The sequence below is a fragment of the Xenopus laevis genome, chromosome 4S (assembly GCF_017654675.1).
Source record: "Xenopus laevis strain J_2021 chromosome 4S, Xenopus_laevis_v10.1, whole genome shotgun sequence".
Classification (NCBI taxonomy): domain Eukaryota; kingdom Metazoa; phylum Chordata; class Amphibia; order Anura; family Pipidae; genus Xenopus; species Xenopus laevis.
In genome coordinates, this window is record NC_054378.1 from 64,805,754 (window position 1) to 64,831,505 (window position 25,752).

A 25,752-nucleotide genomic window follows, 5' to 3' on the forward strand; every position below is an offset into this window, starting at 1 on the left:
AAAAGACTTTCCCTGACAGATTGACCAATCGCAGCGCTGACTGACTTGCAGCTGTAGAACGCTGCTCGCTTATTGGGTAAGTGCTCACCTTGCGTCACGCTGACATGCGCCCGCCCCCTCCGGAGACATGGCCGCAGTTAAAGGGCCAATGGAATTTTCACCTGTGTAGTTTTCTGTCTCTCTGTGATGTAACAGTGATTATCAATGCTGCTATTGCTTTGCATGGAAACAATACCTGAAGTTGCCTTTGAGTGTAGGGGACAGAGCAGAGATCCTATATACTAATCGAAGGCCTATCTATGTCCCGAGTGGCGGGGAGGCAGATGCGCACGCAACTTCGGTTGCAACTTCGGTTAAGGAATGCGCGCGCAACTTCAGCCGAAAGACATAGATGCGGCCTTCGATTAGCAGATGCGCGCGCAACTTCAGCCGAAAGGTTAGGATCTAGGGAGGCAGATAGATGCGGCCTTCGATTAGCAGATGCGCGCGCAACTTCAGCCGAAGCCTTCGATTAGCAGATGCGCGCGCAACTTCAGCCGAAAGGTTAGGATCTAGGGAGGCAGATGCGCAGATGCGTGCGCAACTTCAGCCGAAAGGTTAGGATCTTGCGTACCTGCGTGGGTGGCACCGCGCTGCCCAATCAACACGCACCATTCAGGTCACAAGGGTCAAAGCAAACTAATCCGCCCACTGAACGTCTGTATATTCCATTGCGCCCTTTGTCCTCAGTTAAATCTCCTCAAGACTGTTCATACAGTGTGTTGTTCCTCACTACATCTCTCTGCTGAAGCCATCAGGGGCACCATTTGGAGATACAGCTACTAAACTAGCACAACCACTGCCAGCAGCTACTCCACTGCCTCTGTCACACCAGTTAATAAACTGTCTGCCTCTGTCACCAGTACCGGCAGCTACTCCACTGCCTCTGTCACCAGTGCCGGCAGCTACTCCACTGCCTCTGTCACCAGTGCCAGCAGCTACTCCACTGCCTCTGTTACACCAGTTAATAAACTGTCTGCCTCTGTCACCAGTACCGGCAGCTACTCCACTGCCTCTGTCACCAGTGCCGGCAGCTACTCCACTGCCTCTGTAACCAGTGCCGACTGCCAGCAGCTACTCCACTGCCTCTGTCACCAGTGCCGGCAGCTACTCCACTGCCTCTGTCACCAGTGCCGACTGCCAGCAGCTACTCCACTGCCTCTGTCACACCAGTTAATAAACTGTCTGCCTCTGTCACCAGTACCGGCAGCTACTCCACTGCCTCTGTCACCAGTGCCGGCAGCTACTCCACTGCCTCTGTCACCAGTGCCAGCAGCTACTCCACTGCCTCTGTCACACCAGTTAATAAACTGTCTGCCTCTGTCACCAGTACCGGCAGCTACTCCACTGCCTCTGTCACCAGTGCCGGCAGCTACTCCACTGCCTCTGTCACCAGTGCCAGCAGCTACTCCACTGCCTCTGTCACACCAGTTAATAAACTGTCTGCCTTTGTCACCAGTGCCGGCAGCTACTCCACTGCCTCTGTCACCAGTGCCAGCAGCTACTCCACTGCCTCTGTCACACCAGTTAATAAACTGTCTGCCTCTGTCACCAGTACCGGCAGCTACTCCACTGCCTCTGTCACCAGTGCCGGCAGCTACTCCACTGCCTCTGTCACCAGTGCCGACTGCCAGCAGCTACTCCACTGCCTCTGTCACCAGTGCCGGCAGCTACTCCACTGCCTCTGTCACCAGTGCCGACTGCCAGCAGCTACTCCACTGCCTCTGTCACACCAGTTAATAAACTGTCTGCCTCTGTCACCAGTACCGGCAGCTACTCCACTGCCTCTGTCACCAGTGCCGGCAGCTACTCCACTGCCTCTGTCACCAGTGCCAGCAGCTACTCCACTGCCTCTGTCACACCAGTTAATAAACTGTCTGCCTCTGTCACCAGTACCGGCAGCTACTCCACTGTCTCTGTCACCAGTGCCGGCAGCTACTCCACTGCCTCTGTCACCAGTGCCAGCAGCTACTCCACTGCCTCTGTCACACCAGTTAATAAACTGTCTGCCTCTGTCACCAGTACCGGCAGCTACTCCACTGCCTCTGTCACCAGTGCCGGCAGCTACTCCACTGCCTCTGTCACCAGTGCCGACTGCCAGCAGCTACTCCACTGCCTCTGTCACACCAGTTAATAAACTGTCTGCCTCTGTCACCAGTACCGGCAGCCACTCCACTGCCTCTGTCACCAGTGCCGGCGGCTACTCCACTGCCTCTGTCACACCAGTTAATAAACTGTCTGCCTCTGTCACCAGTACCGGCAGCTACTCCACAGTGTCCGACTCTTGCGCGCGCATCTGCTAATCGAAGGCTTCGGCTGAAGTTGCGCGCGCATCTGCTAATCGAAGGCCGCATCTATGTCTTTCGGCTGAAGTTGCGCGCGCATTCCTTAACCGAAGTTGCGTGCGCATCTGCCTCCCCGCCACTCGGGACATAGATAGGCCTTCGATTAGTATATAGGATAGTCATGCTGTTAAGAAACCTTAACACTAAGCAAGGTTTATGTAACGGTACACGGTTGGTTGTGAAGAGCATGAGACAAAATGTTATCAAGGCAGAAGTGCTTACAGGATCCCATAGCGGTGATACTGTTTTGATTCCCAGAATTGACCTTACCAGTTCTGACCAGGAATTACCTTTTAAACTTAAACGACGACAATTCCCCGTTAAGGCTGCATTTGCCATGACAATCAACAAATCACAAGGACAAACATTGGATAAAGTCGGCATTTACCTATCTGAGCCTGTGTTTGGTCATGGTCAACTTTATGTTGCATTTTCAAGAGTGCAGCGTTCATCTGATGTTAAAGTCAAGATTTTAAATACAGCTCACCAGGGATAACTCATTCAAGGACAGGAGAACATTTTCACAAAAAATGTTGTTTATAAAGAAATTTTTCAGTAACACTTTACTACCAATAAACTCAAAATTTAAAAATTCTAATAGCAGATAGGTAATAACAAGCAATAGGCACAGATTCACTCTACATCCCCACAAATTAGCGTCGTCAGTTGCTGCCTGGGAATGCAGAGTGAATCAGCACCCATCGCATTTTGCTGCCTCATTGTTGTTAGCATTCTTTCATTAACGATTCTTTAGAGAATCGGGGTTTACTGGTTACTATAGAAATGGATGATCAACAAAATAACCCTAACAAGTAAGATGCTTCCTCTTCTTAACATTGTGTACACAAACTTACAGGGTCTTGCACATAAAAACAATGAAGGATTTAATCAATATATCTCCAGTGAATATCAGATATAAAAATCTCCCTCCCCATAAAATATATATTGAAAGTCACCCTGGAGTGAAGCGACCTTTAGAAATGCTGGGACTATGTACAGTAGGGAGAGGAGTTATTATATACAGTATAGCTCTCTCTCTCTCTCTCTATATATATATATATATACACATATATAAATTCTGAGTGCCTGAGATAAGGGCTTACAGATGGTGATATTACACCTTTAAATGTAATCACAATGTAATTTCCTGCATGCAGTGTTAATTATAAATAAATGAATATGCTCATAAAGGCAGTGATAAAATACTCTAAGAAAAGGCATCTCACTCTGAAAGCACTATAGTCAAAGCAAATGAATACAGTAAGATTGTCTCCACGCAATTCCCAGTGCCATGGCTTTTATAGGCTGACCTTTCATGCAACTTCGGACATCTGCTTCCTGTTCTTCATGAGTTTTCTAAAAGATTTGCTTTGTCTTTGCGCTGACATTTTCCATGGCATGTATGCTGCTTTTTTAAGCTAACTGTAGATGATCCATATATATAATCCCCTACACAGATTTGTATGGTTGGGGCCAAGTTATAGTACTTACTAAGTTACAAAGAAAGACTCAGTTTCAACATATGAAAAAATAAATTCCTCAAGCAAAATCACATATTTAAAAGTCACTATGACTTTTATGAAAGCACTGGTTAAATTTTTACAGGGAAATAAATAAATGTTTTTATGACCATGGTACAGGTTATATCTGAGGAAGTGAGTGGAAACCAAAATCTTGTAGGAGACTATAAGACTGAAATTGTGGTTTAATTATGAGCATATAAATGGGTTTTATTATTGTAGTGGCAGCTACCACATCGGGTTACCAAGCAAATAGGCTCCCCGCAGCCAGTACTATAGCTATGATCAATCCTGAGTAGACAAAAATACCCTTAAAGGGGGCTTGAGGCACACTAGAAATCCATGGGACCACAAGTGTTAAGTAACAAATCTCAGTTTATTAGTTTATATTAAAAAATGAACATATCCAAATGGCTCTACAGGTTTTATGCCCCTAAGGTACTTAGCCATAAGCTGATCAATCCTCAAAAGACAACCCATCCCCTTGGATGGTCAAATTGAACAAAATTACAGACAAGCAAATCTAGCTACAAGAGAAAATGGCTGCTAAATAATAATATATTGGCTAACCAAGTATCAGTGGGGATCAACAAATTGGGATCAGATTTTTTCAGTTCATAAATGAACACTAATTATCATTTCATAAAATTTTGATTGGTCAAACCAGTGATGGTTGGATTAGTTTAAGGGGCACATTTACTATGGGTCCAATATCGAGGGTTAATTAACCCTCGATATTCGGCCATCGAAGTTAAATCCTTCGACTTCGAATATCGAAGTCGAAGGATTTACCGCAATTCATCCGATCGAACGATTAAATCCTTTGAATTGAACGATTCAAAGGATTTTAATCCATCGATGGAACGATTTTCCTTCGATCAGAAATCGCTAGGAAGCATTGGTGCTCGGTAGTTTTTAGGAGGCGAAGTAGGTGGTCAAAGTTTTTTTTAAAGAGACAGTACTTCAACTATCGAATGGTCTAATAGTCGAACGATTTTTAGTTTGAATCGTTTGATTCGAAGTCGTAGTCGAAGGTTGAAGTAGCCAATTCGATGGTCGAAGTAGCCAAAAAAATACTTCAAAATTCGAAGTCTTTTTTATTCTAATCCTTCACTCGAGTTTAGTAAATGTGCCCCTAAGTGTATTGATAGGGCTTGCAAATTGTTAAGATAAATTTAAAAATAAATAAATACAATAATCAAAATGCAAATAAATAAAATGACAGCCCAGAGCTGTCAAACACTGGCTGATAGAACATATAAGGACAGTGTTGCTTGGAAAACCCAATGAACTTCCAAGTTAGTTTCCATGGTGAGGCTCATTTGTGAACTAGGAATTAATGCATAACCTTAATAGCCTAATTCTGCCTTTTATTAGACAGCATGGAAATGTCAAAATGTCAAAACACACACACACACACACACACACACACAGCAAATATTAAAAAAGACATTTCTGGAAAACAAAAAAAAGCAGCTGGTCAAACTACACTGCTGCAGTTTATTTCAGTAAGTATAGGGCAAAATAGCCTATTTAAGAACTGGATTTTCCTCTAGTAAACTGGTTTGGATGGCATGATGCCAGATATAATGTTGTAAATGTAACCCAATTTCTGGGGATACAAAGGGAAGTTCTCTGAGGAATGGATACATTAGCAGCACTTTGAGCATTTGATCACTATTTTGCAGATATTATCTATTAATGTGACTAGTCAACTCTAATCAGAATTTTGCTATATCATATTTTGCTAAAATTTGTGCTTTTTCCCATAAGTTTCTGAAACCTTCATCTCATAGTGTTGTACTGTTTTACAATCTGGTGAAATTCATAGGAAATCAAGTATTTGTCTGGTTGTGTCTGATCTTGTATGCTGTATAAACTGCATACACCATACTTTGCCACCTCTACCTAAATCGGCCATTATCAACTATAATTTAAATTCTTCAGGACATTAATGCTTACTTTTTACAACAGGTAGGTATGAGACCTGTTATCCAGAGTGCTCAGGACCTGAGGAAATCAATGGATCCTCTTCTCTCAGCCTGCAAAAAGAATACAGTCGAGAGCAGAGGAGTCAACACTCCATGTGCCCCAGCCTAAGTCTACTAAAAATGTATTTAATTAGGTTTGTTTTGCTCCAATAAGGACAGGGGTGCTGCGCCAACGATGCTCTTTTGGTGAGAGAGAGAGAGTGCAATTGCGCTCACCTCACTAGTGATGCAGATTACCTCTGGCACAGGAAAGGTAAGCACTGGGGGGGGGGACTTTGCTAAAAAGGCCCTGAATAAGGATTAATTATATCAAGTACAAGAAACTGTTTTTGAACGACAGAGAAAAAATCAAATTGTGTAAAAAAACATTAATTATTTGGTTACAATTGAGTCTATAGGAGATGAGATTTCTGTAGTTTGAAGCTTTCTGGATAACAAATCCCATACCTGTACATATTAAATGTTTCCAGCTTGCATTTGTAAAGCATTACGTACACTTGTAGGGCTATTTATAGTGAATAAAGTTCAGTGTTCCCAAGGAGTTTCATGACCATATAAAAACATGAGGCCAAAGGAACGCCAAGGTAACTTCTTATATCCTCATATTTTGTAACTGGGGGTACTTTATTTATTATAATACACACATTTCAGTGAGTCATGTGACAGAAATGACATCAGAACTCACCGTTTATAACTGATGACATCAGAACTCACCGGTTATAAGGATATAATTTACAAGATATTCATAGCTTTTGTGTATTATAAATAAATATAATACAACACAATATAATACATTGTAAAATTTGTTTTTAATGGTATGTGAAAACTTAGGGGGTTGTTTATCAAAATCCAATGTTTTAAATAAAAAAAGTCCGACCAATCTCGAATCCATGATTTACCCTTATTTATCATTAAAGAACCACAAAAAAATCAGATTGGGAAAAACAGCAACTTTTTTTGGATTGTCCCACGTAAACAGCAACTTTTTCAGATTAGAGTTCATTTTTTATCTTGTGGTTTTTGAATGATTTTAATTTTTTTGTTCTACATTTCTCAGACTTGCAATTTCAAACTCTATCTGGTTGCTTGGGTTTCTTTACCCTAGCAACTAGACAACAGTTTCTAAGTCTGAATAGATGAGAGTACCTGAAAAGAAAGATAATTTAAAAATAGTGATTACAATAAAATTGAAGCTTTACAGTCAGAATAAGAAAGTTAATCTGTTGCCACTCAACAAATCTCAACTGCCACATTACACAGTGCAACATCTAGAACTAATTTCCTAATAATGCTGATAATTTCTATTGCAAAAAACAAAAACGGAAGCTCTCATGTCTTCTTAATAGTTGTCATTAGTTGCACAAGGATAAAAACTGGTGTGCTTTAAATCATCTTGATCTTTTGCTGTCAAAATTTAACTGTTGCAAAAGATAAGATGCATAAATAGTTTTATATGAATTACCAATACATAATGGGGTTTATTTATTAAAGTCTGAATGCCAAAAACTCGAAAAATTTTAGCTTTTTTGACAATAAAATCTGAATTTTTAGTGTAAAAAAAACTGGAATTTTTCAGGATTTATTATACCCCAAGGATGAATAAAGTCAGAATCCAAAAATCCGGCATCTCAGACCTGCCGAGGTTGTATATAAGTCAGTGGGAGAAGTCCTGAAGATATCTTGATCTGCATTGGGGTTCATGCAACGCTCTTACCAAATTTATTTGTATTGTTCTGTAAAACCAAGTAAAAAAATAGCAATACAATAGCAATACATTATTATTAATAATATAATACAATTTGTGTGAGTGTGTTATCAAATGAATTACAGCTAATGAATTAATAGTTAGCATTTATGTTATTTTTATCAATGAAATCACTAATAATAAATTTGCAGGTACCAATATTTCTCAGACTCACTATTGTACACTTGTCATATAACATCACTAGACATTATGTGGCATAGAATGGTAAGGTGATACTTTTAGTTTTAGGCTGAAGTTAACACTGTGAAACTGCTTTGGTGGCTTGGGGGCAATGGTAGGGAAAAGTTATATGTGTGCTACAAAATCCAAAATTTATAAAAGTGATCTTGGTTAAATGGGCTCTGGAAATTGTATTTGTTTTATCACACTCTAAAATCCCCTTAATAAATTGATGCTTTAGAATATAGCACTAATATAATCTGCTTCAGAAAAAGCAATTAATAATTATAGCACCGATATGGTTGAGCCATGTTTAGCAGCCACTTCTGTCAACTTAGTATATATGATATATGAGGTGATATTAGTAAATGCCATGGCAACAGAGAATGTCATCTAAGACCACTGGGGTGCTGGCCTCCCATGCCCTCAACAGAAAATGACCACAGTTAAGAAAAAGCGGTTCTCGCAGGTTACTTAAAGGTTACTTAAAGCAAGGGTACAATAAATACTGAAAAAACAAGAAATAGACGGCACTTCTGGGCTTGTTTTATTAAAGCAGGTAGCTTTACAAAACCTAAAATGTTTCGGGATGAGATCCCTTAATCATAGGCTAAATTTCCGTTACAGACAGCTGTGATTTCATACAAAATATTATAGTGACCCCTAATGGGCTTAATTTAAAATGCTTTTTATTTTAAATATATTAAAAAATTGTATGAAGCTGATAAAATATAATATGCAAAAAATACATATATACAAAAATAATTTCTCATAAAAGTAGTTAAAAGACAAACAGTGTATTTGTATACCCATGTTTTAATTCAAAAATGGTATAACACCTAATTATGCTTCAATGGATACGTGGTGGGATTTCACTCTATTTATTTGTTAACTCATTCTTTGCCTTGTTACGATCTTGTTAGCGTGTATCCACTTCCTTTGTGCCTCTTATACAAATAAGGTCTATTAAAAATATCCCCGTAAACAGTTTAAAAGGGAAAAAAGGGGGGTGTAAAGTACATAAGTCTATGTTTTTTGACCTATATCATTTGATGATGATATAGGTCAAAAAACATAGACTTATGTACTTTACCCCCCCCCCTTTTTCCCTTTTAAACTGTTTAGAGTGATCTATTGAATAGACCTTATTTGTATAAGAGGCACAAAGAAAATGGATACACGCTAACAAGATCGTAACAAGGCAAAGAATGAGTTAACAAATAAATAGAGTGAAATCCCACCACGTATCCATTGAAGCGTACTTAGGTATTATACCATTTTTGAATTAAAACATCGGGTATACAAATACACTGTTTAGCTTTTAACTACTTTTATGAAAAATACTTTTTGTATATATGTATTTTTTGCATATTATATTTAATTAGCTTCATGAAAAATTTTAATATATTTAAAATAAAAAGCATTTTAAATTAAGCCACTAGGGGTCACTATAATATTTTGTATAAAATCACAGCTGTCTGTAACGGAAATTTAGCCTATGATTAAGGGATCTCATCCGGAAACGCGTTAGGTTTTGTAAAGCTACCTGCTATAATAAAACAAGGCCAGAAGTGCTGTCTATTTCTAGTTTTTTTGTGTGCAATACAGTGGGTACACTGGAGACTGAGCACCTGGCAGAGGGAGAAGTTAGCGGTGAGCTCGAGCCGGCTCCATTTTTGTGTTTTTTACTTGCAGTAAAATAAATACTGTAAATACCCAAATGGATAAAAATGTTCAATCATTTCTTATTCTATCATGTATAGCTCAGAGAAAATCAGTTTATTTTACAGAAAAAGCAGATGAACCATTACAGAATTAATAGTAGAGCTATTCTCCTCTGCTAGCATCCTCTTCGCTGACCTAATTAGTGAGCTTTTCAATGGCTCTGAGCACCATACATTTGTCTCCAATGTGCTGCCAATGATAAGAATATAAATGGGCTTTTTCTAGCAGCAACTCAGATTCCTTGAAATCTAAATGATCAGTTTGTGAATGCTCATAAAGCTGTTCATGCATATTCAGGGCTCATTATATGTGACTTTTTGTCTCGATTAGTAAAAAGCATAGGAGTTGATTCACCCAATGTAGTGTGGTTTGTACATGTTAAAAGTCACATGCTATTATGCACCTAATATTAAACCATTGATTGAATGGGCTAATGATAGCAGAATTTAAGCAGAAATCTTATCAATAGTTTTGTTACTGATAGAAAAGCATATGCCTGCTTTCTGCTTTGCATCTGATTTAACTATTGTCAGACTGGACCTCATAGGTCCAATCAGAGAATCTGATGCTGAAGGCATTATTATTTTATTATATTTTATTATTATTATTATTATTATTATTTACAAACACAAGCACAAAGGATTAAAATGGATGCAAACTCAATGCACCTCAATGCTATTCATAAAAGAAAAATAGGTAACCCTTGAATTACTATCTGCCTGGAACTGGAGGGGATTCTGGGGTTCCCTTACCTGGATGCATGAATATCCACTACTTACTTGCATCAAGTGATCTTATGTCAAATCACATTCATAAATAAACTCTTATAGGTAGTATGCGATATGAAGAAGATCGGCAAGCACTCCGAAAACCTCTCTTTTGGTAAAATTCAGCTTTTATTTTAACTAGTTAAAACCATTACATCCTGACGCGTTTCGCATCGGAACGATATGTAATCATAGGCCTATGATAACGTATCGTTCAGATATGAAACGCGTCAGGATGTAATGGTTATAACTTGTTGAAATAAAAGCTGAATTTTACCAAAAGAGGGGTTTCCGGAGTGCTTGCCGATCTTCTTCATATCGCATACAAACACCCATTGCTACGGGTTCGGGGCGATCCACCCGGACCACTCGATATGTCGGGGGAGTGTTTTCCTGTCTTCAGGTGGCTTCTTTTTATTGTGGTTTACGCTGAAGTGTTGGACCTGGGGTCTTTACACCCAGGACACAGTCGTTACAGGGTGAGAAAGGGTTAAAGCCAAAATAAATTTTGTGTAGCGCTTTTGAGATGCTTATGTTTAACACCCTATGAACATGTAATTTTTCAACCAATATAGGACCGTGCAGCTTTAATTGTTTGTTAATTCTTATAGGTAGTATGTTCTAAATTATATAGGTGCTACATAGGCCTATGGTAGAAACAGAAAAGACTGATGACATTTTTAGGGCCTAGTATTATTATTATTACACATGAAGTCTGTATAAAGGGTCACAATACTCTGCAGATCTATCCAATAATAGTACAAAGGGTGCATACAAAGGAACACACCTACATATAATAAAGGATAACAATTCTGCTTTATGTATATACATTTTTCAAGTATACTCTTTGCACATCTTGGCATACAGTTCTAGCAAAAAGATGAATTGTGAAGGGTTGGCTAGTTGGTTTGGAGCAGAACTAGTATGATGTGTTGAATAGGTGGGTTTTAGCCACTTTCTGTCTAGTCACCTGACAACTGACTTTACAGAGCACAGTGAAGATGGCAGTTCTTGCATCTCCCTATGACCTTTAATTTAACAGATGGGGAAAGCAGCAGCAAGGTATATCCTTGTACATGAATGGACTGCATCAGGTCATGCCTTTGTTAGCATACTAGCAGCAATACGTCGCCTTTCATGAAGAGCAGCAGCTGTAGGGGAATTTGAATTTCATCCGTTGAATTTGAAATGTTATCTGTCTTTATTTTGATTTTGATTTTAGTAGATGTATAGTGTTGTCACAGCTTCTTTGCTAAGGATAAGCACATTTTAAAACACTCACCTTTGTATTTTTAAGGTGAACCTGGAAAAAGTTCACAATTACAATTATATTTATTTGTCCAAGCTTTGACCAGGTTCTTCATTAATAGTTGCATTCTATGATGGCACAAGTTTCTGCATTAGTGCATGTATGATTCCAAAAGAAGCTGTCTTAACTGCTTGCTTTCTCTGGAGCATATGTTTTTTTTATAAATAGTTTTTGTGACAGCCTTCATCCCATTACTTTATGAGGATTAACTGCAAAAATGTCACCCCTATATTTTTTACCTATATCCTTGCGCCAAGCCCCTTTTTTGGATTCAAAGGAAAACTGTACCTCCAAAATGAATACTAGAGCAACGTATAGTTTATATCATATTGATTGGCATATTAAAGAACATGTCAATCCAAAAAAATCTGTTTTTGCCCAATTAAAAAAACACAATTATAAGCAACTTTCCAATATGAATTTATCTAAAACTGTTAGTCCTTTAAAAGTTATTTGTACATGTCATTGGTATTGAAATAAGCATTTGCTTAACTCCTGGTTTTTAAACAATGTTGGAAAAGTCAGTCCTGACCTGAAATACTACACCCGAAGGAGAGCGGATATTGGGCACCGGCAGAGGGAGTGAACAGCGGGATCCCAGATCACCCTTTTACCTTTTTATACTAATCCCTTTTCATTAGCTTGATCAAATATCGCATTGAATATGACCCCAAATCATTCTCCTCCATACCAACTATAGAGTAAGCACACCCCAGAGTTGCAGGAGGCCCAGAAGACAGAGGGACCCAGACCACTGGGTCTGCTGCACAGAAATCCCCCACTCATCAGCCACTTTCTAGCCGCAACATTTGCATTCCCACTGCAGTGGACCCAGTGGTCTGGGTCCCTCTGTCTCCTGGGCCTCCTGCAACTCTGGGGTGTGTTTACTCTATAGTCCATAAAACATCTTATTTTTTAATAATTTAATCTGGAAATCCCTGACCGACCCAAATAAATCGATGTCTAGATATTTAGGTTTTGAGATAAAACCCAGAAGCCTCTTTCACTCTGAAACAATCAAGCAATCTATATTTTAAGCTCGTTGTCAAGGAGACTTCCAATAATCACTATAATTCTGTTTTCAAACAAAGCTATCATTTATACTGTCCAGAAACAGACCATTATATTTAAAAGCTATTTGTCCATCTAGTGCATTACATTTCATTAGTAACCTAAATATTGAGAGAATCACTAACAACTAATAAAATTTCCAAGATCAGATTATACAAACTGTGCAGCTTCCAAAACAAAAATGTCAAAGCACTGTGTTATAAGTCAGTTACATTATACCGTATGCATAGCTTAAATTGCAATACAAAAAACTTTGGCACAGATACAGATACTGTCTCTCAGTACAGGGCAGATCATTTGTGCATGAGCAGGAGAACTTCCTATATGTCTGCCTATAATTGAACAAGGAGCTTACATGCATCCACAGTACACAGTGCACCCATTGTGCAGATAATCAATGTTTCTATTGAAGAGCTTTTCAAACGTTTGACAGAAAATTAATTGTTGCAAGTATACATTAAAAAGGAGAATGAAGCAACAGGTGTTTTCCATCCCCTTACTAGGGATGTAGCGAACGTCGGAAAAAAAGTTCGCGAACATATTCGCGAACTTGCGCAAAAATGCGAGCGGTTCGCGAACGGTTCGCGAACCCCATAGACTTCAATGGGAAGGCGAACTTTAACATCTAGAAAAGACATTTCTGGCCAGAAAAATGATTTTAAAGTTGTTTAAAGGGTGCAACGACCTGGACAGTGGCATGCCAGAGGGGGATCAAGGGCAAAAATGTATCTGAAAAATCTGCCTGTGTGTGCTTGGAAGAGATAGTGTAGGGGGAGAGCTGTTAGTGATTTCAGGGACAGATGATAGTAAGTTTGCTGGCTAGTAATCTGCTTGATACTGCTCTGTATTGGAGGGACAGAAGTCTGCAGGGATTTGAGGGACATTTTAGCTTAGGTAGCTTTGCTGGCTAGTAATCTACTGTTCTCTTTAAACAACTGCCATACGTTGACCTTGTAGGCATTGTTTGCCCAGTTTTTTTGGACGCAGCCACTGAAGCACAGTTGCCAGAAAAAATATGCCATATAAATGCTGAAAATAGTCATTTTTCGCCATACGTTGACCTTGTAGACATTGTTTGCCCAGTTTTTTTGGACGCAGCCACTGAAGCACAGTTGCCAGAAAAAATATGCCATATAAATGCTGAAAATAGTAATTTTTCGCCATACGTTGACCTTGTAGACATTGTTTGCCCAGTTTTTTTGGTTGCAGCCACTGAAGCACAGTTGCCAGAAAAAATATGCCACATAAATGCTGAAAATAGTCATTTTTTGCCATATACGTTGAGTCAACGTATGGCAAAAAATGACTATTTTCAGCATTTATATGGCATATTTTTTCTGGCCTCTGTGCTTCAGTGGCTGTGGCCAAAAAAACTGGGCAAACAATGCCTACAAGGTCAACGTATACACTACTACAGCGGTGGATACGGATTACGTAAAATATATGAATGCTGCTTGAAAAAAAGTAACTCAAGTGGTTTTTCTAGAGACGATAATATTATCAATATTTAGACAAAATGTGAACAAGCTCACACAGCTCGATGGCGGGTTGAAGAAAACAGTGTGCAAATAATGCCTACAGGGCAAATAATGCCTAAAAGGTCAACTTATACACTACTACAGCGGTAGTAAAATAAAAAAAAGTAAAATAAAAAAAAATGAATATTAAAAAAAAAAAATTAAAGTTGGTGCTGCTGAACTACTAGGAGCAGCAGATTAGCACACCAGTCCCACTCCCCAACACTGCTAGACTAATAGCACTGGGCTCTTATAGTAGTAGTAGTAGTAGTAGTAGTAAAACAACAAAAAAATAAATAAAAGCAGTCCTTACAAGGACTACTGTTATTGCAGCAGTCAGCAGATGAGATCAGAAGCAGGACAGCTGCCCACTGCAGCTACATACAGAGCACTGCAGTAGAAGGTAGATTACTAGCCAGCAAAGCTACCTAAGCTTAAATGTCCCTCAAACCCCTGCAGACTTCTGTCCCTCCAATAACAGAGCAGTATCAAAACAATTACTAGCCAGCAAACTTTCAACTGTCCCTGAAATCACTAACAGGCAGCAGCTCTCTCCCTACACTATCTCTTCAGCACACACAGGCAGAGTGAAAAAACGCTGCAGGGCTTCGGTTTTTATAGGGAAGGGGAGTGGTCCAGGGGAGAGCTTCCTGATTGGCTGCCATGTACCTGCTGGTCTGGGGTGAGAGGGCAAAAAAAAGCGCCAACAATGGCGAACCCAAAATGGCGAACGTCGCGCGACGTTCGCGAACTTCCGGCGAGCGCGAACACCCGATGTTCGCGCGAACAAGTTCGCCGGCGAACAGTTCGCGACATCTCTACCCCTTACCCTATCCAGCCCTTACATAGCCACAAGTGCAGTAAAGTTAAAATGGACTTGTGCTTATTCATTAAAGTTTTTTAAAGTATTTGTGCAAAATGCCATTGGTTCATCCTGCCTCTTCTGCTGAATTCTGCATTAATGCATGCAGAATTTGATTGTTTTTCCAGGATTCCCACACTAGGTTGCATCAATAGGCACAGCTGACTTGTACCAAAAGAATCACACTGTAACAACATTTTAACACAGGGCACCGGAATGACACAATCATGAATCATGACTGCTAGTTGCAACTTACATCCAATTTGCAATTAACATGCAGTCACAAATGTATATACTTTTATGCATTGTGTGCAAATGGGGCAGGCACAACTATGATGAACTATGTTTTGAAAAATGCTGCATTATAAACACAATAAACATTGTGTGCATTTGAAGTCAAACTTTGCACATTGCACTTGACATTGTAAATACTCATATCACTGCTGTAATGAGGCATGTGTGACCAAACCAAAGAGGATATGCAATGCTAGGTTTAGGGACCAGTTATTTCAGATGTAAAAAAAAAATTGTTTCCAAAATACAAGTGGGATGCCTCTATTCAGTGAATCCCTAAGCCCCAATGCCTTACCAAAATACATGCTTCTGTGAATTCAAATAATAGAAAGATGATCACCTCTGCCTATATTCAGCATGGTAAGCTGCCACAGGGATGCAGGTGTTTTTCCTAAAATTTCCATTCTAGCTTTATTAGATCATTAAACCTGCCCTGGTGGCATACAAGCCCTGTTCCTGGGAAAGCGCACCCATTTAAAGGAACAGTAACACCAAAAAATTTAAATTTTTTAAAGTAATGAAAATATCATGTAGTGTTGCCCTGCACTGGTAAAAATGATCTGTTTGCTTCAGAAACACTACTTTAGTTCATATGAACAAGCTGCTGTGGAGCAATGGTGGAAATTGAAAAACAGCTATATGGCACAGGTTAACTAATGGATAACAGATAACACCATTATGTTCTACAGAGCTTATCTGCTGTGTAACCTGAGCCTTTTGTCCTTTGAATGGCTGCCCCCCCCTTGCTACACAGCAGCTTATTTATATAAACAATAGTAGTGTTTCTTAAGCAAACACAGCAGTTTTACCAGTGCAGGGCAACACTGCATTATATTTTCATTACTTTAAAACACTTTTATTTTTTGAAGTTACTGTTCCTTTAAGGAAGAACTCCAAGATTCAAAAATGGGAATATAGTAGATCACCTCCTATAAAGCTTTGGGCAACAAGCAGAAATGAACTCTTGCACTGTGATTCGTAGACATATGCTTATACACACTTCAAAGCCCTATATTAAGTGCCTGGTGAAGGCATTTGCTTGGTATCAGGGATCATTGATTTGGACCAACAAATTCCATTCATTTTTACTCATGAAACTTTGAACAGTGAACTCCAAAATGATAGGAAACATATGTTATACACCAAATGTTGATGGGTCAAATTAGAAAGGAAGATAGTTTGCTTGGAAGGATGAAAACAAGATTTAATTATTGGAAAAAAAAAACTATTAGCTTCAAATCCCAAAAATGAACACTCTCGTGATGCTTCCCATGAGAAAACGCTCTGACAGAGAGTTTCTGACAAAGAAGCTAAGCACAAAAGACTCTGTAAATTAAACAGGGATATCAGTTTAAAAATATCCTCACAATAGCAGTCATTAAGTGAGACAGTAACTGTGCATAAAGGGAAGCGAACACTGATATTCCATTTTCAGTGGCAGAATAGCTTGTTCTGTTCATAAATCTTTAGGTTTAGCAGCAGACGGACTTGGGGTACTGCTCATACATGCATGGCATTAAGCATGGTTTAGTAATCTATAATCCTGCATATGTCAGCTGCTATCTTTCAAATCACCCTAAGTAAGCTAACAAGTATAGAAAGTCCCTTGGAATATAATATCTCTCCATTCATTTCTAGTAATGCCGCAACTCGCAAGTTGATATTTTTTTCACACTCTAGGATGGCAAGTGAGTGATATTTAGGGGCCAATTCAACTTCGAGTGAAGGAATAGAAGAAAAAAAACGTTGTATTTCGAAGTGTTTTTTTGGCTACTTCGACCATCGAATGGGCTACTTCGACCTTCGACTACGACTTCGAATCAAAGGATTCGAACTAAAAATCTTTCGACTATTCGACCATTCGATAGTCGAAGTACTGTCTCTTTAAGAAAAAACTTTGACCCCCTAGTTCGCCACCTAAAAGCTACCGAACCCAATGTTAGCCTATGGGGAAGGTCATTTGGAGACCATTCAATTCAGAAAAACATATTGCATGGTTTAGCACGTGAAAACTCAAGTCTAGGGGAAAATGCTGGAACTGAATTTGGAGAAACCTTTTTCCTCTTTGAATTGAATCTTTGAGTCCATAAGTTTGAAGTGATTAACCATAAGATAACTTTATATCACTGAATTGAACCTGGCTCAATATGTGTATAAAAATGAACTTTTTAAATTAAAAATAAAAAGCTACATAACATTTCCTTCTAACTCTACCATTATTGCTGTGTTATTATTATTGTTTCTATGGTTACCAGAGAAACCTATTTTACTTTCTCATATAACAGAGGTCAGTATGTGCTTAGTAAATGTGTTTTTTTATGATGCTAGACATCAAGGATAACACTACGATATTTAAAAGGGTATTCTATGTGAAGAGGGCTTTTTTGAAAAGCTATTCTTGGTTTGGTGTGAAGATGTGATGAGCAATATATTGGTCCATAAATAGATTCCAGAAGTGGAAGAGATGCAAGAAATAAACAAGGATTGTATAAATACTGTACATACCAGAAAGCTGTTTTCATTGCTAATTCGAGTGATTTATTCCTGCAAGTGGCACTAAATGCATCCACTTAAGAAAAATGTATAGGCCAAATCTAAAATCCTGCAATAGATTTAACCCCTAACCAATAAACCACTCATTTTGCACATCTGGGTGAACATCCCCATTTGTTGTGACACCCCATGTTTTAGGACTGCTGTGCATTGCTGTATCTCAATATCATTAATGGTCATATAAGATTTAGTCTTGCTGCAATACAGGAATCTATTGGCTAAAGGGGTTGTAGAGTCAATATGAAAAGCCTGGTCATGGGTTCTCCATTAAAAAAGGAACCTATTTGCAATATGCAGTAATTTAAAAATTCATACCATTTAAAAAAATCTCTTGCCTGCAAATCACCCCCTTCTCTGAGGCTTGATAAGGGGTCCGGGTGGCCCGAAACTTTGCCTTTCTTCTGTGTTTTGAGTTTAAATAAACCTTACACTTTTTCAAATTTTCAGTGTGCTGCTGGCATTTTCTCCATTGGATTGTTTGACCCTTGAAGCAGGCGTGGGTCCCCCAGCATAGCACCTGATACTGCAAAAGGAACATATTCAGGGGTGTAAGCTCTCTGCTTCTGCGCCTAAAGATTTATGCTTTCTGCTCAGAGCCAGTGGAGCTTGGGGGGGGGGGGAACTGCAAGCTAGCGATTTTGTTAAAAAAAAAGTAAAATTTTTTAAAGGAATGTATATTAGTGTTACACTTGAGAAAGGGCACAGCTCTGGGCCTGAAACTTGCTTTGTCGAGTGCTCTCCTTTCTACAATCCATGGCAATTTATCCAAGGCAAGCGGTACATTTTTAAAGGAATGTTGTACTTGGTTAATACACAGCAAAGGTAGCTCGCTGGACGATAACTGCTGTTTTTGAAAGCATATTAAAATAGTAGTGTGCATAGGATTTGGAATACACGCATTCACTAACCTAGCAATACTTATAAAGAAACATTTTGGTTTTAACACTGATGCACCCAAATGAACCTGAATTTAATATTTAAGTGTTTAACAATTTGGTGTTGGTAATACAATGCGAAGAATGAGTTAACTAGCCACTTCTATTACATTTATAAATGAATATTTGCCAAACCAGTGGTTTAAAAATCAAAGATGTTTTTGCAGTGGAGCCAAATGACCTGAGCCTCAGGGATAGCAGATTGCAGCTGCAGCAAAACACAGCACATGGGCCATTCCCTAGAGGCATTATAATACATAGGAGATATAAATATCTAGGCCAAGCCCCCATAAATGGAATAAAATATATAACAGACACAACCAATGATGTAAATATGTGTGCTCTGCATGATGTTAGCATGCCTCCTGTAAATCAGCAGTGCATTTCTTCAGTATCATGTGATGATTGCCTTTAGATGTCAAATGCTATGATGTATTCTGTATTTTGCACAGAAAATTTTGCAACAAAAATACACCTACTGCCTATAATGTATTTTGCTAGGAAAAAATCACAGCGAAAAAACAGCCATTGGCTCCAATGCATTTTGTGCAGAAAAAGCTGCTTCGAAAAAAAACAGCCATCAAAAGAATTTGGCGTTAAATGGACATTGACTTCAATGTTTTAGAGAATTTTTCAGTGAAGAGTGTCAGATTCGCTCATCACAAATGATCCCCAACAATTTATTGTCGCAACAACTGGAACATATTTGTCCCTGCTGATTCTGTTCAGCAGGGACAAAGATAAAAAAAGTATCATTTTTGAACAGTTACAGCGTCTGTAACCCCCCCTCCCGGACTGCTTTAGAAAAACAAAAGAAGGTGAAAAATTAAACTTTCATCTTCAATATTCGAAAAACAGTCAAAAATAGAAAAGAGAAAATAACTGCAAAAAAGTCTTTATTTCTGGTGAACTATCTGAAACTGGTTGAACTGTAAAAAGTGTTGGAAGGTGAACAAACAATCCCTTACAAATTTGCTAAAACAACTGAATATTTTAAAGTGTCCATATTATTTAATGTTTTAGTTCAATGAAGATGTGAATTGAACTTCTTTTACTTTCTGTTATACAGCTTGCGTCTAATGCAGCCTCAATGCCTTGGTGAACTGTAAATAGAGCCATGTCTATCTACTCTGTGTGCCATATCATTTATATCTTTTCTACTTAATAAAGGGTTCCATTGTTATATCATATCTATCTATTTAAAAAAATGATTCTCCATGGAGCTTTTTGGCACAAATTGCCTTTGATAAGCTCCTTTCCTTTATCAGTGGCAATCATTCTAATGATGTGGCTTGAATGAGGTTTAGAGACACAAATAAGACACTGCCATGTGGTATGTAAATAATTAATTGATTTAACACAAAATTGTTTTAAGTTGGTTGAATTCGCACAAATAAATGCCTGAAGTGAGACAACGTTCATAGTCTGTTTTTTGAATAATTGCTTTGTGCCTTTGGACCCAGACGTGTTGCTCATTCTAAGACAGCATATAACCATACTATCTTTGATATCTCTACAAAATGCCGAATTACACATCAGCTTATATATAAATATGTATATATAGATACAGTAGACACACACACTAATTACACACATTTTTAGAAGTAAAAGTAGATTATACTTTAGTGACTTATTTGATCATAACAGAAAATACATAAAGCTTAACATGTTAGAATATTCATCCTGCAACTGCGCAGAGGGCTATGGAAAGGAATATAGGGTAAAACAGACAGCATTTATTACTATGTATAGTAAGAGCCTTGCCGAGCTGGAAATAAACCAGAATAACCATATTTCTCATTTGTTTTCTTCTGCTGTTTCTCATTTCCTTAATATTCCTAAAATGTGACTCATTCCAATTTCCTACTGTCATAAAAAATAGACAGGGTTTTGAAAATGATCTGGCAGTTAGTATCATCCTTTTTTACATAAATGGGTTATATTTGCAGAAAGAACAGAAGATTCAAAAGTAGAGCAACACCTCCTAGTGTTTGCTTTAAAAAATGTACACTGAAGTAAGGTTGGACTAGAATGAGTTCAGAAGTGGGTTGCATTACTATCGTTAAAAAAATTACTCCATTGTTACCTGCACCAGAATAAAACCCACAATTGCCCCCTTCCACAAGTTCATAAATATTTTCAATGAACCAAACATGAGTCTAAGATCTTAGTTTTACATTTTAGTATTTTTTTTTACATTTTGTAAACATTTTAATTTTACATTTTAATACATTTACATGAAAACCAGTCTTTGTTTTACTTGCATATTTTAACATCCTTAGAATTAGTAATATGGGGTACATCATTCCATATATCATTCAGAAATGTAAACGCTCCTTTAATCAATACCGTAAAAATAAGTGTACTTGTGATTTACCTGTCTTTTTCCACAGGAGTGACAGCAATCTTCGGAGGCAATAGCAGTGGCAAAGTTGTAGGCCTGTGAATGTAGTCTGGTGTCTTTGCTCTTCTTACTTGCCTGTGATGTAATGGGGGTAACTGCAATGTCCCTGAGCAAAACCTTTTTCCTTTCCAAAGGTCTATCCCCATGTTGTACCCATAGGAGCTATAGGACTTGCTCAGACAAAACTCAGTGAAATTATTGGCATTCTGATAAAAAGGAAGAATGATGGCCATCAGCATATATTAAGCTACAAACATAAATATCTAAATATAATGTGCTCCACTGCTTATAGGCTATGCAATAAAGACTATATTTGAATTTTAAACAATATATTCAGATAACAGCATTATGGTTCTTACCAGAGGTGTTGGTTAGTACTCTAAATACTAGTAAATATATTTTATGGTTAACAATATTTTATGGTAACAATAATATCTGAGATATAATTGGCTATAATCAAGGGTGTCGCTACTTAAATTGCCATAATAAAAAACACAACAGGACTATATTTTATGGTTAAGTTAAGTATACTTTGACAAGATCCCTCCCTTTATTGGTGATGCTAATAAAAAATAAATCCATTTGGAAACATGGTTAGATTGTCCTTTTAGAGATTATGTCATTCCTAAGCAGCTCTAGTCAAACAGTACTACTACATCAGCAATTATACAAGATTACAGCTTAAGTTAAGTACCAGCCTCCTCTAAAAATTAACAAAAAATCAACATATAGCATGGAAAAGTAAACTTACATCTTCTGCAGTTACTGTCATTACACTTCTGCTCTTCTTCATTATTCTGTCAGATATTTAGGCAGGCACACATATATTTAAACCTAAAAGAACAAGATGTTTCAGAAGGTTAGAGTTAAGGAAGCAGACACAAAGCCTGTACCCAATATAAGATAGGGTTGCCACCTTTTTGTGGAAACCAGGGCAGATCACAACGTCAGGGGGCGGGCTGTTGCCATTGGGGGAGGGACCAATGACAGCAGGGGTGGGAATGATGATATGGTGATTAGCTATTGGCTGATCGCGATGTCATTAACTTCAGTGTCCTGTCTGGATTTCCTAATTTGGATATCTGGACAGGCACTTTTCACCCGGACAGCCCTTCCAAAGACCAGGCTGTCCAGACATGTGGCAACCCTATATGGAGCCTATTTTGATTTTTACTTAAACCCATGTTTTGTCTGCCTGCTGACCCTGAAGACAGGTTTGGAATCATGCTTTTAGTGAAGCAGTATTCAGTTGTATAAAATTAAATCAAATGTACAAACATTTGGGTATCTTTGTAATTTTGCTAATTTGAATGCATGTAACTGCTCAATACTGATTACTGGCAACACCAAATTAGTTGGATTAGCTCATTAAGCCTTGAACTTCATAGGCAGGTGTGTCGCGTCATTAGAAAAGGTATTTATGGTGGCCAATTGCAAGTTGTGCTTCTCTCCTCTGAAGAGTGACAGCATGGGATCCTCAAAGCAACTCTCAAAAGATCTGAAAACAAAGATTGTTCAGTATCATGGTTTAGGGGAAGGCTACAAAAATCTCACAGGTAAAAACTGTCAGTTTCAACTGTAAGGAATGTAATCAGGAAATGGAAGGCCACAGGCACAGTTGCTGTTAAACCCAGGTCTGGCAGGCCAAGAAAAATACATGAGCGGCATATGCGGAGGATTGTGAGAATGGTTACAGACAACCCAATCTCCAAAGACCTGCAAGAACATCTTGCTGCAGATGGTGTATCTCTACATCGTTCTACAACTCAGCACAATTTGCACAAAGAACATCTGTATGGCAGGGTGATAAGAAAGAAGCCCTTTCTGTACTCACGCCACAGAGTCGCTTGTTGTATGTAAAAGCTCACAGTCATTTTGAAACAAAGTGCTTTGGATTGATGAGACAAAAATTTAGTTATTTTGTCATAACAAAAAGTGCTTGGCATGGCAGAAGAAGAACATTGCATTTCAAAAAAAAAAAACACCTGCTACCTGTTAGCAGAGAGCTGATCTGAACTGCATGTGCAGCTTTTTTGTAAGTGAGGACATACACACCAACTTCTGTGTAAACAGTAACTTGGTTGCTTTATAGAACTCAGCATAAAAAAACAGGAACTTTTCATAGAGAATATACACAGGAAGAGGAAGAAGAAAATAACACAGGGTTACAGGTCAAACATGACATCACATTGCTAAGCAACAATAGACCCTCCCTGCATTAAGTAACATGCACTGGAACAATCTATGTCTGTTGTTTTCCAACATAACCTACTGTCAAATTTGGTGGAAGTTCCATCATACTGTGGGGCTGTGTGGCTAGTTCAGGGACTGGGCCCTTGTTAAAGTTGAGGGTCGGATGAATTCAATCCAATATCAACAAATTATTCAGGATAATGTTCAAGCATCAGTCACAAAGTTGAAGTTACGCAAGGGTTGGATATTCCAACAAGACAATGACCCTAAACACACTTCGAAATCTACAAAGGCATTTATAAAATGATACAACGTATTCTTGCAAAATTGATGTGTTGGAATGTGTGAAACTTAGCAAGAGAGCAATACATTTTCTCTGCCTCTGAGAACAAAATAATAGTGTAGGGATGTGTAGGGATCCATATGGGTAAGTTCCCCTATTGTCTGAAAATCCCACATGGTTGAAAATCCCCTGCTGTAGACAGCTAAGTGTTGGACTTGTTGGGGAAAAATCCAAAGACCTGAGATCACTTGAGGTACAAAGGGTTAACCAAGTTTATTATTAATATAATAAACATACACGAGCTACTGTACGTGGATCCTGTACTCAAGTGAGACAGAATACAGAACAAAGGACTGACCAGACATTATATACCCCTCTGGTATGAAACTTCATGAGAAGGAAGGTAAGGGAGTGATAAGGCACTGGTATGGGAAAACTGCAGATATGCTTCAAGGACCATTCTCCTAGGCACAGAATACAAAAACAATACGACTTGGCAGATGTTACACATAACCTTGGAACAGTTTCTACAAGGGCCTTATGTGCACTTAGAAACTGCTCCCTCCATTATGGGGGGCCAGGATAACTTTTCCTCCACAGACCTAAATTGTATCTGGGAAAGAGTCCTTTGTCCCTATTGAAGTAAGCGCTGGCAGATTCCAGATATAGCCAGAAGGTGTCACTGTTATGTAAGAAGTATAAAAAGCTGAGCAGCCATGTGCTCAGTCCTTTCCCTTCCATCTCAGGATGTGGTTAGACTGCAGCAGATATGGGTGGTGAAACCCTTGGTAGGCTCGAGGTTCCCAGGACCCCAATAATTGTGAAAGAGGCTTGGGAGTGCTCACACTCAGGATGAGTGTTGGAGCCAACCTGAAGATTAAAGATCCTGTGAGGCGCTGTGGATGCCTGTTCCAGTTCTGTGTTACCCCCTAAATGAGTTTTGGCCTAAGGAAAGGGTATTGAAAGGTCCCAGCATGTTTCCCCTGTGTGAGGACAGGTTGTGCGCAATAGTCTGCTACATGGGAGCTAGTGCCTCTATCCAAAGGAGAGGTATAGTGGGCAGGTATCACTACCTGGGGTAAAGAGCTCTTGGGACTGTGACTGTGTGTCCATTAGGAATGTAGTGTAGGGCTGTGTCCTAGGTAGAGACTGAGCCAGGAGTTGGAAGACCACAGGGCAGGGTTGATATTTATCTGTAATTTTCTTTTTCCTTTCTAGTTTTATAAAGTTAAATTAATTACTGCACGTGTGTGCAGTAACACAAAGGGGCAACCTGTTGGGTGTATCTCCAGATCCCACTTGAGAGAAATTCCCAGTACCTTTTCATTTAGCAAAGGGGATTCAGGACCTGTGTATGGTAAGATATTAATGATATACATCCATAATACACGTGGAGTCAAAGTAGGGTTATACATGTAACATCAATGAATGCAATATATACAACATACCCTTTGCTATAAAAATAATTTAGTTTTTTTATTTTGGTTGTGTAGGCTGTAATAACAAATCTCCAAATGCCATTTAATGATATAATTGTCATGATATACACAATCCTAGCTTTGACAATAAATATTTATGCATAAATAAAAATAATGAAGCTTAGGACATTAGATTTTTCAGTAGGTAATACCATCTATCTCTCTGCAAGTCAAAATAAGAGCACAATGTGCATAAAATGGGCTAAAACTTAACAAAGTGCAGCCTGCATTCCCTTAACATGCCCTTGGCTAGGAACCATCAGAAAACCCAAGATACAGGAAAGCTTGGTACATTCTGCCTGCCATAGCCATAACGCCACCTTGGGCTGAGTACCTGTGGAATACCTGCAAAGTTATTGGGTTTTGGGCAGAAAGATGTAGATTCCCTGATCATGTGGGTAACCTGCCTTGGTCCCTCCCACCCTCCTCTGAGGTATGTGCAAAATGTGTCCCCTTACCAATTGGCTCCAATGTGATGTCATTTTTGGTTCGCAATGATGTCGCTTCCAGGGTCCCGGGTTCGGAGGGTAAGTAAACTAGGT

The 25,752-nt window shown here is 38.8% G+C and overlaps 1 protein-coding gene across 1 annotated transcript in view; it reads right to left on the reverse strand.

Annotated features, from left to right (window-relative positions):
• The window catches only part of pde4b.S (phosphodiesterase 4B S homeolog), a 257,804-nt gene that overhangs the window by 196,020 nt on the left and 36,032 nt on the right, over positions 1-25,752 (reverse strand). Inside the window, exons 2-3 of the mRNA XM_041591314.1 lie at positions 22,008-22,090; positions 21,230-21,462 (exon numbers count right to left, since the gene is read on the reverse strand). Coding sequence (XP_041447248.1) covers positions 21,230-21,462; positions 22,008-22,049 — 275 coding nt within the window. The 5' untranslated portion in view covers positions 22,050-22,090. The remainder of the gene's footprint in view (positions 1-21,229; positions 21,463-22,007; positions 22,091-25,752) is intronic.